Source organism: Ranitomeya variabilis, chromosome 4 (genome assembly GCF_051348905.1).
Source record: "Ranitomeya variabilis isolate aRanVar5 chromosome 4, aRanVar5.hap1, whole genome shotgun sequence".
Classification (NCBI taxonomy): domain Eukaryota; kingdom Metazoa; phylum Chordata; class Amphibia; order Anura; family Dendrobatidae; genus Ranitomeya; species Ranitomeya variabilis.
The window spans coordinates 442,530,632-442,546,095 of NC_135235.1; the positions used below are offsets into that span (position 1 = coordinate 442,530,632).

A 15,464-nucleotide genomic window follows, 5' to 3' on the forward strand; every position below is an offset into this window, starting at 1 on the left:
CCATCGTGCGCAATCATTCTGTCATGTGCTGCTCCCATAATGTGCCCCCATTCTGTTGTAATGTGCTGCACCCATTCTGCCTGTTCCTGTTTCCATTCTGCCATATGTTGCCCTCATCTTTTTCTCTCCGGCTCTACTGCCAGAGTGCGGGCGGCTGTGCTGGGTGCGGGCGGCTGTGCTGGGTGCGGGCGGCTGTGCTGGGTGCGGGCGGCTGTGCTGGGTGCGGGCGGCTGTGCTGGGTGCGGGCGGCTGTGCTGGGTGCCGAGTGAGGGGGGCCTGAGCAGGCGGGGACACCGGCGCGCTGTGGGGGTCAGGTGCCGGAGTCGCCGCTAGCTCAGGCCCCCGGCACTTGCTATATTTACCTGTCCCCCGTTCCACTGCTGCGTGCCTCTGTCTTCCGGGGTCCTCTGCCTGTGACTGTTCAGTCAGAGGGCGGCGCGCATTAAGCGCGTCATCGCGCCCTCTGAACTGAACGTCGCAGGTGGAGGATGGAGCAGCGTGCAGCAGTGGAACGGGACAGGTAAATATACTCACCCTCACCCTCCTGGCTCGTCCCTGCTTCTCTGTTGGAGATCGCGGTGTGCGTTCAGCGCTTGCGCATACCGCGGTCTCCTGGGAGCGTCACTCTGTGGGGTCCAGACTGCGCTGGCGCTTGCGCAATCTATTAAGGCTTCGGACAGAGTGACGCTCCCAGCGTTACATTATAGATATCACAACCGTTTGAGATTAAAAAAAGAAATACATTTTTTTTTCATTAGCCGCTGGGTATTTTTTAGACTCTAATTTCTTTTTTCAGGAAATAACATGCGCATAGCCACAATGATCAGACCCCGACCTAGTCTCTTGTACTGAAGTATCTAATGAACCTGTGCGAAGGTCCTTGTAAAGGGAGGGGGAGCAAGATCAGCAGTGACTAGTGATGAGCGAGCGTGCTCGGATAAGGTGTTATCCGAGCACTCTTGTGTGCGAATAGTAACTTCAGAGTGCTTGAATACTATGTTCAAGTCGCCGTGGCTGCATGTCTCGCGGCTGTTCAACAGCTGCAACACATGCAGGAATTACCTGTTTAAGCAATCCTTGCATGTGTTGCGGCTGTTGAACAGCCTGCGAGACATGCAGCCACGGCAGCTCGAATATAGAGCATCTTTGATGTGCTTGAATACTATTCGCGCATGTGTGCTTTGATAACACCTTATCTGAGCACACTTGCTAATCACTAACAGTGACATCACATATTGTGACTGAAAAAGCAAATGGAAAGTTAATGAGTTTTTAGTTTTTGAATAAAAACTGTAATATGAAAAAAAAACAGCCAAATTTAAAAATCTATATAATATCTCACAAAAACCTGATTTTTGCAATAGGTTATTTTCTGCTAGCTACTGTTAGGCATTAAAGTTTTATATAAGTTGGACAACTCCTATATTTCCACCTTTACAATGACACTTATACTCTCCTCCGGTGCAAGTGCCGTAACAGCGGTGACTGCACTGGCTCTCCTGGGGATCGTGTAACATTGGCCGTAGGGATCACGTGTCAGTCAGTGCTGGCTTCACTCTCCCCAGCTTCAGACAAATTGCTTACATTCAAAGGAAGTGAGCTGCTGCTCTCACTACTTTCAGATGTATGTGCAGTGCCCCAGAGTCCTGGTCGTTGCAGTAATGTCGCTCTGCCACTAAGGGGAGTGATGTTACGTCTGACTGTACTAAAGGAGTTCACCTGACCAGGTAACACTCACACTACACTTCACACTCCGGCCACCAGGGGGAGTGGTTCTATCTAGTAGGCCACTCCTCACACTCTGGTAAAACTGGGGGTTGGACAGGAAGACGGGGAGAAGTAACTGGGAAGAGCTAGAGAGAGGACCTGTCAGGGATGGGATCCTGACAGATTCCCAAGAAAGGACAAAAAGTGAGAAGAAACAGGAATACAGCAAAGAGGCGATAGGACCAGAAGGAGTCGTGCTGTAAAATCGAGGCAACATCCTTCTGAGGCGCAAACAGTCGGTGGCCGGAACGCCGAGAAAGTAAGGGACTTTAAGCATTACTTCAAACCACGGCAGGGCAGCCAATTATAGGTTGGCTGTCTCACTTAAACACCTAAGCAGACAACGGAGGCAGCTGTGGAAGAGGGGCGACTCTAGAGTCCCGGAAGAACTCCAGGCCTACCCCGTCATACGGGTGCGTCCTAGCCATATCATCTGGGGGACGGAGAGAACGAACATCAGAGACAGACAGAATAAGTTGTGAGGACTATCCTGGGGTGCTCAGCAGGGAAGGACTACAACACACAGGCGCTAGAAGGTAGACACTGATTCCCACCTGAAAAGGGATCTCCGGATGTGCCGTTGGACCGGCCGGTCTCAGCCAGCCCTGTTAACAGTACTCTGGTTTGGGTCCCTCCAAACCTTCAGTAAACCAAAAGGTAAAGAGACTGCAACCTGGTGTCCTCGTTATTTACCGTGACCAGCACTGCACCGCACTACCACCACCATCCACACCTTTCATTGGGCGCCCCTCAGCAGGGTCACGGACCGGGTCTAGCCACCGTGACAACCCCAGAGCAGAGACTCAGAGGCCCGGTACCGGGTACCCCTCGGCCCTGCGGCAGTGGGGGCGCTACATATGTGATATGATAATGTCATGCGATCCCCAGGATAGTGTCAGTGCCACCACCTCTAAACCACCAATGGCATCAGAGGTGAGCATGTAGTGTTTTACAAGAGGGTACCATAGGGATTGAGAAAGGGTTGTCAAAGTAGTGGAGTTTTGGATTTATTTAAAGAGTAACCATCTTTTATATTTTTTCATAAATCGATAGCAACTTTATAATATATCTTATCAGAAAAATGTGCTTCTTCCTCTACCAGAATTGGTCATTATCAAAATTCTTAACTCTGTGGTAAATCTGTATAAAGTGAAGGCAGACTTTCCCATTCCTGAGATGGATTACTTAAATATAATCTATTTCTGTAATATAATATAAATGTGGCATCGCTATAATCATACTGGCCTGAAGAATAAAGCTGTATTATCACTTTTTACCATATGGTGAATGGCATAAAAAAAATTCCTTTGTTGTTGTTTCCTGTTAAAATCAGAATGGAAACTATCAAAATATGTTGTGCCTGAAAATGGTACCAATAAAAAATGTCAACTAGTCCCGCAAAAAACAAGCCCTCACATGACTGTCGACCGAAATATGGAAACATTATGGCTCTCAGAATATGGAGACGTAAAAATTTGCCATCACACACTAAAAGGCTTTTTATGCAAACATAAAATATATAATCTGGTATTGCTGTAATTGCACAGACCTGAGGAATTTAGTTGTCTAATCACTTGTACTGCACAACAGTGTAAAAACTAAATAGAACAAATTCTTCACCTGTTGTTGACTTGTTTTTTCTGCCTCCCAAAAATCGCAGTTCATATTGGTTCACATTTATCCTGCACTCTACACTGAGCACTTACATTGGGTTTTCTGTGTAAAGCAAGCCCCCACCCAGGTCTGTCTGTCAATGGAAATATAGGGGACTTCCACGTTACTGGTAGTACGAAGGCTCTGGAAAAGTGCTATGGCTCCTCGCCCCCCCAAAAGAAAACCAGCAAAAAAGCCCCTCTTGCATCTGAGCCCCACACTATGCCTAAACGACATTTAGTGTCCACATGTTTGGCAGTTCTATAGTGATGAAAGACAGCTAAATTTACGCGTGCATGTCTCCAGATGCGCAAGCGGGGCAACATGCCCTATTGTTTGTTTCTGGAAAAAACCCATGAATCCAAATCATCACTACACCTGTGGATAAATTCCTAGGGGGGTGCAATCTCCAAAATGTGATCACTAGGTAGGAAATTCTGCTCTTCTGGACATTAGTCCGCTGACTATTTTACTATAATTTGTTCTCCAAGACTCAAATGGAATGGCGCTCATTCCGTTCAGTCTCACCACATGGCTAAACAGTATTGCACACACTGGGTATTTCCATGTTCAGCAGAAATTTGTGACAAATTTTGTTGACATTTTACTCATTTTCCTTGTGATAATGTAAAATGTAAAATTTGTGGCTAAAACACAGTTTGTGTAGTTTAAAAATGTATTTTTTTTTCTTCATTGCCCAATGTTATAAATTCTGTGACACTTTTTGGTTTCCATATGATCACTGCACCCATAGATAAATGTATTGACTGGTGTAGTTTGTAAAATGGGGTCACTAATGGTGGGTTTGCTGTTCTGGCACCTGAGGCTCTTTCAGTGGGTCATGACACCTGTAAACCATAACCACAAAATCTGCACTATAATATGGCGCTCCTTACCTTCTGAGCTTTTCACAATGCTTGAAAAAACTTCCAATTACATTACATTCCCAATTACAGGGTATTGGTGCACTCAAGAGAAATTGCACAACAGACTGTGGTACATTTTTCATATGAGCTCTTATAAAAAAGAAGAACTTGGGGCTAAAATAACATTTTAGTGGTAAAAATGTATTTATTTTTACTTCAACGCCAAATGGTATAAAATTCTGTGTGGTACATGTGGTGTCAACATGATCATTGCAGCCCTAGATTAATTCAATGGTGTCGCTTATGGAGGGGTTCTGCTGTTCTTGCACCTCAGGGGCTCTGCCAGTGTGACATGGCACCCTCAAACCATTCCAGCAAAATCTGAACTCCAATATGGCGCTTCCCTTCTGAGATTTGCATTGTAACTTAACCCCTTACTGACAGAGCCAATTTGGTACTTAATGACTGAGCCAATTTTTACAATTCCTGACCACTGTCATTTTATGAGGTAATAATCAGCGGGATCTGTTAAAGCGTTCCAGAGTTAAGATTATTTTTTTTCGTGACATATTGTATTTCATGTTAGTGGTAACATTTCTTCGATATTACTTGCAATTATTTATGAAAAACGGAAATATGGCGAAAATCTTTAAAATTTTGCAATTTTAAAACTTTTAATTTTTATGCCCTTAAATCAGAGAGATGTCACACAAAATAATTAATAGATAACATTTTCCACTTGTCTACTTTACATGAGCACTATCTTGGAACCAAAATTTTTTTGTTAGGAAGTTATAAGGGTTAAAAGTTGACCAGCCATTTCTCATTTTTAGCAAAAACAAGAGAAGGCGGGCACCGCACACACTGTATACAAGGGATCAGCCACGTGCATATAACAAGTACCAAAGAAAAGCAAGAAGAAAGATATGCACACTATTAGGTCAACCATGCGTAATAAATTTTATTTAACAAATCACTACAAACAAAGGCAATAAAGGAGACAAACGGTTAAAAACTAGATGGACCAACCCGCATCCCCCAGGACATAATGATACAGAGACGGACCAATATGGCAATACATATAATATGCACAATATTGTAATGGGCATCAGGTTAGACAGCAAATTCAAACAATAACAATGAAGATACCTAGTACCCCGTGCTGCCAGCTGACCAGGGCCCTTATGCCACAGATCCAGATGTACCCGGCAATCCCTTACAATCAAACAGACATAAAAAAAAGTACCAGTAACAAGTCAATTAATAAATAACATAAATGAATGGTATAACATGTCTGTATCCCTCCTTAGTACTAACACCCCATACCATACATCACCAAATGAAAGGTCAGATCCTAGCCATTTGAGAGCTGATATCCTGATGGTTAGAATATACGGGTATACCCTCTGAAGGGGTGCCTAAATGGTAGACACACAAAAGCGTGTGCCACTTAGCACAACTGAGGTGTGTAGGGGGATTGCCCAGGAAAGATCCAAAGGGGGATGGAGGCCCCACGTGTATCTACGCTACTAGAGCGTCTTCGTCAGGGGAAGGTTTCCATTTCTCATTTTTACAACAAAATTTACAAAACCATTTTTTTTAGGGACCATCTCACATTTAAAGTCACTGAGGGGTGTACATGACAGAAAATACCCAAACTTGATACTGTTCTAAAAACTACACCCCTCAAGGTGCTCAAAACCACATTCAAGAAGTTTATTAACCCTTTACGTGCTTCACAGGAACTGAAACCATGTAGAAGGAAAAACTGAACATCTAACTCTTTTTGCAAACATTTTACTTCAGAACCAATTTTTTTTTTTTTTTCACAAGTGTAAAAAGAGAAAATGAACCACAAAATTTGTTTGTGCAATTTCTCCTGAATACGCCGATACCCCATATGTGGGGGTAAACCACTGTTTGGGCGCACGGCAGGGCTTGGAAGAGAAGGAGCACTGTTTGACTTTTTCAATGCAGAATGGGCTGGAATTGAGATCGGACGCCATGTCGCATTTGGAGAGCCCATGATGTGCCTAAACAGTGGAAACCCCCCACAAGTGACACCATTTTGAAAAGTAGACCCCTTAAGGAACTTATCTAGATGTGTGGTGAGCACTTTGAACCCCCAAGTGCTTCACAGAAATTTATAACGTAGAGCCATGAAAATAAAAAATCCTTTTTTTTCCTCTAAAATGATTTTTTAGCCCGCAATTTTTTATTTTCTCAAGGGTAACAGGAGAAATTGGACCCCAAAATTTGTTGACCAGTTTGTCCGGAGTACGCTGATACCCCATATGTGGGTGGGGACCACTGTTTAGGCACACATCGGGGCTCGGAAGGGAAGCAGTGACGTTTTGGAATGCAGACTTTGATGGGATGGTCTGCGGGCGTCATGTTGCATTTGCAGAGCCCCTGATGTACCTAAACAGTAGAAACCCCCAAGTGACCCCATTTTGGAAACTAGACTCCCAAAGAGCTTATCTAGATGTGTGGTGAGCACTATGAACCCCCAACTGCTTCACAGAAGTTTATAATGTAGAGTCATGAAAATAAAAAAAAAATCATATTTTTTTCCACAAAAATGATCTTTTCACCCCCAAATTTTTACTTTCACAAGGATAACAGGAGAAATTGGACCCCAAAATGTATTGTGCAATTTATCCTGAGTACGCCTATATGTGGGGGGGGGGACCACTGTTTGGGCGCATGGCAGAGCTCGGAAGGGAAGGAGCGCCGTTTTCGAATGCAGACTTTGATAGAATGGTCTGCGGGCGTTATGTTGCGTTTGCAGAGCTCCTGATGTACCTAAACAGTAGAAACCCCCCAAGGAACTTATCTAGATGTGTGGTGTGCATTTTGAACGCCCAAGTGCTTCACACAGGTTTGATGCAGAGCCGTGAAAATAAAAAATCTTTTTTTTTTTCCTCAAAAATGATTTTTTTTAGCCCCCAATTTTTTTATTTTCGCAAGGGTAACAGGAGAAACTGGACCCCAAAAGTTGTTGTCCAATTAGTCTGGAGTACGCTGATGCCCCATATTTGGGGGTAAACCACTGTTTGGGCGCACGGCAGAGCTCAGAAGGGAGGGAGCACCATTTGACTTTTTGAGCGCAAAATTGGCTGTCGCATTTGGAGACCCCCTGATGTACCTAAACAGTGGAAACCCCCCCAATTCTAACTCCAACCCTAATCCCAACCCTGACCATAACCCTAATCAAAACCCTAAGCCCAACACGCCCCTAGTCATAATCTCAACCCTAACCTCAGACCTAACCCTAATCCCAACCCTAAAACCAATACACCCCTAATCCCAACCTTAACCCTAATGCCAACTCTAACCCTAATGCTAACCCTAACTTTAGCACCAACCCAACACTAATTGGAAATTGGAAATACATACATTTTATTTTATTTTTTTTATTTTGTTTTTTTCCTAACTAAGGGGGTGATAAAGGGAGGGGTTGTTTATTATTTTTTTTCTTTTTTGATCACTGTGATAGGATCTCAGTGACCAAAATAAAACAAGAGGAAGAATCTTCCTCTGCCAGCCAGCAGATCACGGCGGGCGCCCTGCGCATGCGCCCCCCCATTTTCTTACCGGAGGAAGAAGCCAATGGCCAGGAGGGGAAGCAGGAGGACCCATGGACATCGGTAAGTATAACAGGGTCCCCGATCCCCCTATTTCTCTGTCCTCTGATGTGCGATCACATCAGAGGACAGAGAATGACAGACATCGGTTTTTTTTGTGTTCGCCAGTAAACTGTTAATTACCGGCGATCGCAAAACAGGGGTCGGTAAAAACCGACCCCCGGCAGCCGAGACCCCAAAGATCCGCCCACTATTTTTTTTTTTTTTCCCCGGAACAAGATGGCTGCTCCCATCGGGTGCCACGGGGAGCACCAGGGGACACTGGTAAGTATCGGGGGCGATCGGGGACCCCATTTCTCTGTCCTCTGATGGGCGATCACATTGGAGGACAGAGAAATTAACAGTTTACCGGCAAAAAAAAAATAAAGAAAAAAATAACGCGATTTCCCATTTAATTACCGCCTATCGCAACCTGGGGGTTGGTAAAAACCGACCCAAATCATGTTCTCTGGGGTCTCGGCTACCCCCGGCAACCAAGACTCCAGAAAAAATCCAACTCTGGGGGGGCGCTATACACTTTTTCCACAGCGCTGTTAAAAGGCGTATCGGCGGTCGTTAAGGGGTTAAAAGTAGTTTTTGACCACGCGTGGTATTTACGTAATCGCGAAAATTTGCAAATTGTACCATTCATTTTCTCCTATTATTCCTTTTGAAAATGAAAAACTGGGGGCCAAAGCAACATTTTAGTGGGAAAAAATAGCAAATTTCCATTTAGTCAGCCCAATGTTAAACAATTCACGACTCAACATTGTAAAATTCTGTGACACCGGTGGGTTCAAGGTGCTCACCACAACGCTAGATAAGTTCCTTGAGGTGTGTAGTTTTCAAAATGGTGTCACTTGTGGGGAATTGCACAACAGGGGCTCTGCAAACATGACATGGTTTCTGCTATCGATTCCAGACAATTTTGTGTTCCGTCGATGGTGGGATGGCTTTTAGGGTACGTGCACACGTCAGGATTTCTTGCAGAAATTTCCTGACAAAAACCAGACCTTTCTGTCAGAAATCCGCATGCGTTTTTTACGTGTTTTTTGTGCGTGTTTTTTTTGTGTTTTTTCCCAATGCATTAAAAAACGCATCATGTGCACAAAAATTGCAGAATGCATTCTAAATGATAGGATACATATGTATGCGTTTTTTATGCGTTTTTTATGCGTTTTTATGCGTTTTTAATGCGTTTTTAATGCGTTTTTAATGCGTTTTTAATGCGTTTTTAATGCGTTTTTTATGCGTTTTTTATGCGTTAAAAACCTAAACGTGTGCACATAGCCTTATGCTATTTTTGATCAAAAACAACAGTATTGCTAAGAACCCTGTGTTATTTAAATACACTTTTTGCTTTTTACTTAGTTACAGCAGGGTTTTTGCTCATTTTGTTTTCTTGTAGGTTTTATTTGATTTAAGGGCATAAAATTGTTGTTTATTAGTGAATTTCTGTCTAAATTTACCACTAACATGAATTATAACGTGTTATGAAAAAACCTTCTCAAATTCAATGAACCAGTGGTGGGGAACTTCAGGCCCAAAGTGCTTTTTATGGCCTTCGATGACCTTTTCTCTGGCCCCCCGGGCAGGTTCCCAGGGACCGCAGTGTTTGGGTCAGCAACTGCGTTTTAATAGCAGCCGGCCCTTTAATTTCTAATTGCTCTGTGAGTGCTAGCACACTACTGAATGCTACAGCAGGTCCAATTAAAGAAAGCATCCTGGCCTATGCTAGCCTCAGGATGTACTTTGTGGGCGGCATTGGCTGCAGCATCCATGTTCCCTCTTGTGATGTATAATCTGCAGCCGCATGTCTCCTCCTGTGATGTACAGTCGGGGAAATAAGTATTTGATCACTTGATTTTGTAAGTTTGCCCACTGACAAAGACATGAACAGTCTATATAATTTTAAGGGGTTAGGTTAATTTTAGCATTGAAAGATAAATTTATATAAATTTATACAATGTGATTTTTCTGGATTTTATTTTTGATATTTTATTTGCATTTTGCAGTGAGAAATAAGTATTTGATCCCTCTGGCAAACAAGACTTAATTATGGGTGGCAAGATTATACTGCCAATTGGAAGCAGTGTTTGCCGTGCTGTCAAGCACATGACAGTGGAACAAACACCTGATATTGTGGGGCCAAACCTGAACAGCAACACTGACTTCCTGGTGAAGTCCGTGTTCGGTGTCTGTGCCCGACACTGTGCCGAGCTTTACTGTTTGGGTTCGCCCATCTCTAGCAGTGATGAATTTCCCACTGTGAGGAAATCTACAGGGTATTATACGTCCGTGTTTGGTACAACTTACTGCTGCAAATTCTTTACAAAACTTATCATTGCAAAGAATTTCATGTGCACCAGACCAATGCAAACCTTGAGAAGCAGCTACAGCTACCAATATCATCCATACTACCTAGCATCACAGCTGCACCAAAGAGAAATAGCTCCAGCATCATATTAGGGGTGAGTTAAATGTTTGACCAAATATGGCAGGGTAATTTTAAAGTTGATGATTTTCCATGGCCCCCTGATGGTTGATTTAAATATCCAAATGGCCCTTGGCATAAAAATGGTTCCCCACCCCTGTCATAATGTGACACTGGTCAGAATTATAAAATTTGGCCTGGTCAGGAAAGTGAATGCATTCTTCAGGGTGAAGGGGTTAAGTAATGCTTGGCCCCTTTGCATAAAATGGGCTCAGGGGTTGAGCTTGTTCATACACAGCAGGAGGGCGCCGTCTGTAATACACTGCCATATGCACCAGCCAGAATTGGAGATAACTGCTATCTCAGTTGTTTAACCACATAGATGGCTTGTAGCTATTCACCACAATATCTGTGGTTAAAGGTACCTTCACACTGAACGATATCGCTAGCGATCCGTGACGTTGCAGCATCCTGGCTAGCGATATCGTTGAGTTTGACACGCAGCAGCGATCAGGATCCTGCTGTGATATCGTTGGTCGGAGCTAGAAGGCCAGCACCTTATTTCGTCGCTGGATCACCCGCTGACATCGCTGGATCGGTGTGTGACACCGATCCAGCGATGTCTTCACTGGTAACCAGGGTAAACATCGGGTTACTAAGCGCAGGACCGCGCTTAGTAACCCGATGTTTACCCTGGTTACCAGCGTAAACGTAAAAAAAAACAAACACTACATACTTACATTCCGGTGTCTGTCCCCCGGCGCTGTGCTTCTCTCTGCACTGTGTAAGCGCCGGCCAGCCGGAAAGCACAGCACAGCGGTGACGTCACCGCTGTGCTCTGCTTTTACTTTACGGCCAGCCGGCGCTCAGTCAGTGCGGGAAGCAGACGGCCAGGGACCTGACGGACATCAGAAGGTGAGTATGTACTGTTTTTTGGTGTTTTTTTTTACATATACAATGGTAACCAGGGTAAACATCGGGTTACTAAGCGCGGCCCTGCGCTTAGTAACCCGATGTTTACCCTGGTTACCAGGGGACTTCGGCATCATTGGTCGCTGGAGAGCTGTCTGTGTGACAGCTCTCCAGCGACCACACAGCGACGCTGCAGCGATCGGCATCGTTGTCGATATCGCTGCAGCGTCGCTTAATGTGACGGTACCTTAAGCAGAAGGAAGATATTGGCCTGCTGTTATAGCGATTCTATTGAGCTGTGCCAGAGCAGGTCCCTGCCAGGCTGTTACAAACCTATATACAGGCCATTGAACAATTGCTTTAAATGGTGTGGCTAAAAAAATTTAGTAGTGTAAATAAAAAAAATCAGACATTTAGTGCAAATGCACAGATTTTGCTTGGCTTATTGTAAAATCTGCAGCACCAGTACTAAGGGAGAAAAATAAAATCACTGTAGGCCTCATTTTACACGTCTGTGCTTAAACACATATGTAAAAAAAAACCAGTACTGGTGCCATCCGTGTTTTTCGCTGATGGATGTATAATTAATTAAATGACAAAGCGTCTTATACTTTGCAATATTAAACATGTTTAGCACACTGATGTCACCAATGTGCTATACGTGGTTTTCACAGATCCATAGATTTGTATTGGCCCTTGTCACCCAAGCTGCCAAAAAAAATGACATCATGATGTCTTTTGCATGGACACACGGTCAGTGTAAAAATATAACCTATGCGGCTGTGCACATGTCTGTGTTAAGTTGTTTTAGGATAAAAGCGTACACGTACTTAAGTCATGTGACAGGGCTTGTTAAAGGGTTGACATTGACTGTTAGGATTGCTGCTTCCAATAGGTGGCACTAGCGTTTTAGTTCTCTTCCTCTCTGAAGAGGCAATTTGCATATTTCCCAGAGGAGCATTGCGGCTTTAAGTCTCCTCATCTCGGCATGCTTAGCATGTCACTCTCCGCAAGGAGAAACGATACTTCTTGGATAGTGGTCAGACGCCTCTCACTCAGCCAAACCAGATCTCCACTTTGCATTGACGAGAGGCAGTACCCCGAAACAGTGTGGTAGAAATATTTTTTTTTATGTAATTTTAAGTAAAACTCAGTATCTCGCACATGCCAGTGTAAAGTGTGCAGGACACTTTCCTCACTCTGTCCTTTTATTTTTCCTCTGCAGGGAGTTGAAGCAAAGATCCAGTAGTCCAGATGAGCGTAAATTCCAGATCCACCAGTACATTGAGTCACAAAAAAAGAAAAGCGGCTGCTGTGGACTCCTCTGATTTGTGTTTTTAATTATGATTATAAGCAATTCCGGGTCAAGACGTGTTCTTTTGGTCCAGAATTGAGTTACGGAAATATTCTGATCCAGTGAAACTGTTTGTTGGATACCCTGATGCCTGGAGTGGAAGCCCCTCCGTGATTGTTTACTCAGAACTCGTCAGGAGCTTTGTTGCCTTTTGAGCCTTCTCGAAAACATCTAAGGAATCCGTTGTGTTTCCTCTTGCATGGAATTCAATGACGGACCTCATTTAGATAAAACCTTCCTGCTGTGCAAGAATACTGTGCCAAAATCGTTTACAGGGACAAAGGTTGTATAACAGATGGCATTATGACTTACCACGCGTTATCAATCAATAGCCTCCTGGTACTGTCATAGGTTGCACAACTCCCAATTTGTTTACAAGGTATGAAGAATTCCTCTGATTTTTATCGTCACTTAGAGACCTTATTTCCATAAGTTTCCTAGGATTTTATAGAAATTGGAGGAAACGGTATATGCCGAATACATTTATTGCAATATTCTCATGTAACCTGTTCACTCTCTCATGTCTCACCCACTGGCTGTTTACACATTGAGCGCTAGTTGTGGATATTTCCATAACTGTAATTTTTAATGGCTTTATAATAAAATGTTCCTATGTTATTTACTCTTTGGGCATATGTTGGTTTTTTTGGCTAGATACAGATTAGTCCTGAATATTTGCAAAATCAGGAGGACAAGGAGTAAAGAAAATCTGTTTTAAAAGATGTATAGCAATTTTTTTATTATATCCGATCTCAAAAATCAGTAAAGATCCCTCCTTTGCAATGGGGGAATTAACAATTGCAAAAGAAATGTAGGCTTGGAATAAAAGAATGTGTTTTATTAAATGTAGAATTATTAGAAACATAATTAGAATTGCATATAGTGTATTATTGGGGGATATAAAGTTGGTATAATTAATAGGTAATAGTATGATTGATTATAACTGTTTAAACAGATAAGTAATTTTATTGTTTAGTCCATTTTCTCAAAAAAACAAAAAAAAACACAGCATTTACTCCTGTTTTTATCCTAGATTTGGATATACCCATTCATTTACCCTTCTAACCCCCCCCCCCCTTGCCCTTCCCCTGCCTTATCTCTCCCATTACAATAAATGTCTTAAGTATAGTAAAATATTGAGAGAAGATATACTTAAAAGATAGAAGTGATATGCCACATGCACAGCTTGTTATTGTTAAAAAAATTTTTTTTATTTTTTTCCTTTTAAAAAAAATAAATAAAAATCTATTGAAACAAAAAAATCAGTAAAGACAGAAGTCATATAAGGACAACTGAATTTGAAATGAAGGACTTTGATATAGTAGGTCAGAGGTCAACACAGGAATGTGACTCCCTGAGCCTCATTTAGTAAAACAAGGGAGATTTGCATCCAAGGAGTTAAAGATGTAGCAATTCCTACTTCTAGCAGATGTAACAGTATATAGAGTAATGTTGTAGGAAAAGGTATCTGTCAACTAATTAGTTAGACGGGTGCACCTCTATCGAATATGTAAAACAGCTTTACCCTCAGGTTCTTGAGCAAGGCAGTGGTCATCTTGGGGGGTATGTTTGAGGTCGTTATCATTTTGGAATACTGCCATGCTGGTCAGTTTCTGAAATCATGCTCTACATCAGTATGTCACAGTGCATGTTGGCATTCACGGTCCCCTCAGTGAACTGTAGCTGCCCACAGCCGACAGCACTTATGCAGTCCCAAACAATGACACTCCCACCACCATGCTTACAGTAAAGGTACCGTCACATTAAGCGACGCTGCAGCGATATAGACAACGATGCCGATCGCTGCAGCGTCGCTGTTTCGTCGTTGTGTGGTCGCTGGAGAGCTGTCACACAGACAGCTCTCCAGCGACCAACGATGCCGAAGTCCCCGGGTAACCAGAGTAAACATCGGGTTACTAAGCGCAGGGCCGCACTTAGTAACCCGATGTTTACCCTGGTTACCAGTGTAAATGTAAAAAAAAAAACACTACATACTTACATTCCGCTGTCTGTCGCGTCCCCGGCGTCCGCTTCCCTGCACTGTGTAAGCGCCGGCCCTAAAGCAGAGCGGTGACGTCACCGCTGTGCTCTGCTTTACGGCCGGCCGGCGCTGACACAGTGCAGGGAAGCGGACGCCGGGGGACGCGACAGACACTGGAATGTAAGTATGTAATGTTTGTGTTTTTTTACATTTACACTGGTAACCAGGGTAAACATCGGGTTACTAAGCGTGGCCCTGCGCTTAGTAACCCGATGTTTACCCTGGTTACCAGTGAAGACATCGTTGAATCCGCGTCACACACGCCGATTCAGCGATGTCAGCGGGTGATCCAGCTACGAAATAAGGTGCTGGCCTTCTAGCTCCGACCAACGATGTCACAGCAGGATCCTGATCGCTGCTGTGTGTCAAACACAATGATATCGCTAGCCAGGACGCTGCAACGTCACAAATCGCTATCGTTATCGTTGTTAAGTTGTTCAGTGTGAAGGTACCTTAAGACACACTTGTCTTTGTAGTCCTCACCTGGTTGCCGCCACACACGCTTGACACCATCTGAACCAAATAGTTTGGGAAATTTAATCCCTTACTGATTTTGTAAGTTTACACACTGACAAAGACATGAACAGTCAATCATTTTAAGGGTAGGTTAATTAAAACATTGAGAGAATCTCAAAAATAAAATCCAGAAAATCATATTGTATAAATTATATAAACTTATTTGCATTTTTTCAGTGAGAAATAAGTATTTCATCCCCTACCAACCATTAAGGCCATGTTCACACTTTGCGGACCCGCAGCATTTCTGCAGCTGCGGGTCTGCAGCAGTTTCCATTGCGTCTACATTTATATA

At 43.3% G+C, this 15,464-nt stretch overlaps 1 protein-coding gene across 3 annotated transcripts in view; it reads left to right on the forward strand.

Moving 5' to 3' along the window:
* Nucleotides 1-13,235, forward strand: part of RAB37 (RAB37, member RAS oncogene family) — a 155,001-nt gene extending 141,766 nt beyond the window's left edge. For all 3 annotated transcript variants that reach the window (XM_077251485.1, XM_077251483.1, XM_077251484.1), the window contains one exon: nucleotides 12,484-13,235. In XM_077251485.1, coding sequence (XP_077107600.1) covers nucleotides 12,484-12,586 — 103 coding nt within the window. In that variant the 3' untranslated portion in view covers nucleotides 12,587-13,235. The remainder of the gene's footprint in view (nucleotides 1-12,483) is intronic.
* The last annotated feature ends 2,229 nt before the right edge of the window (nucleotides 13,236-15,464 follow it).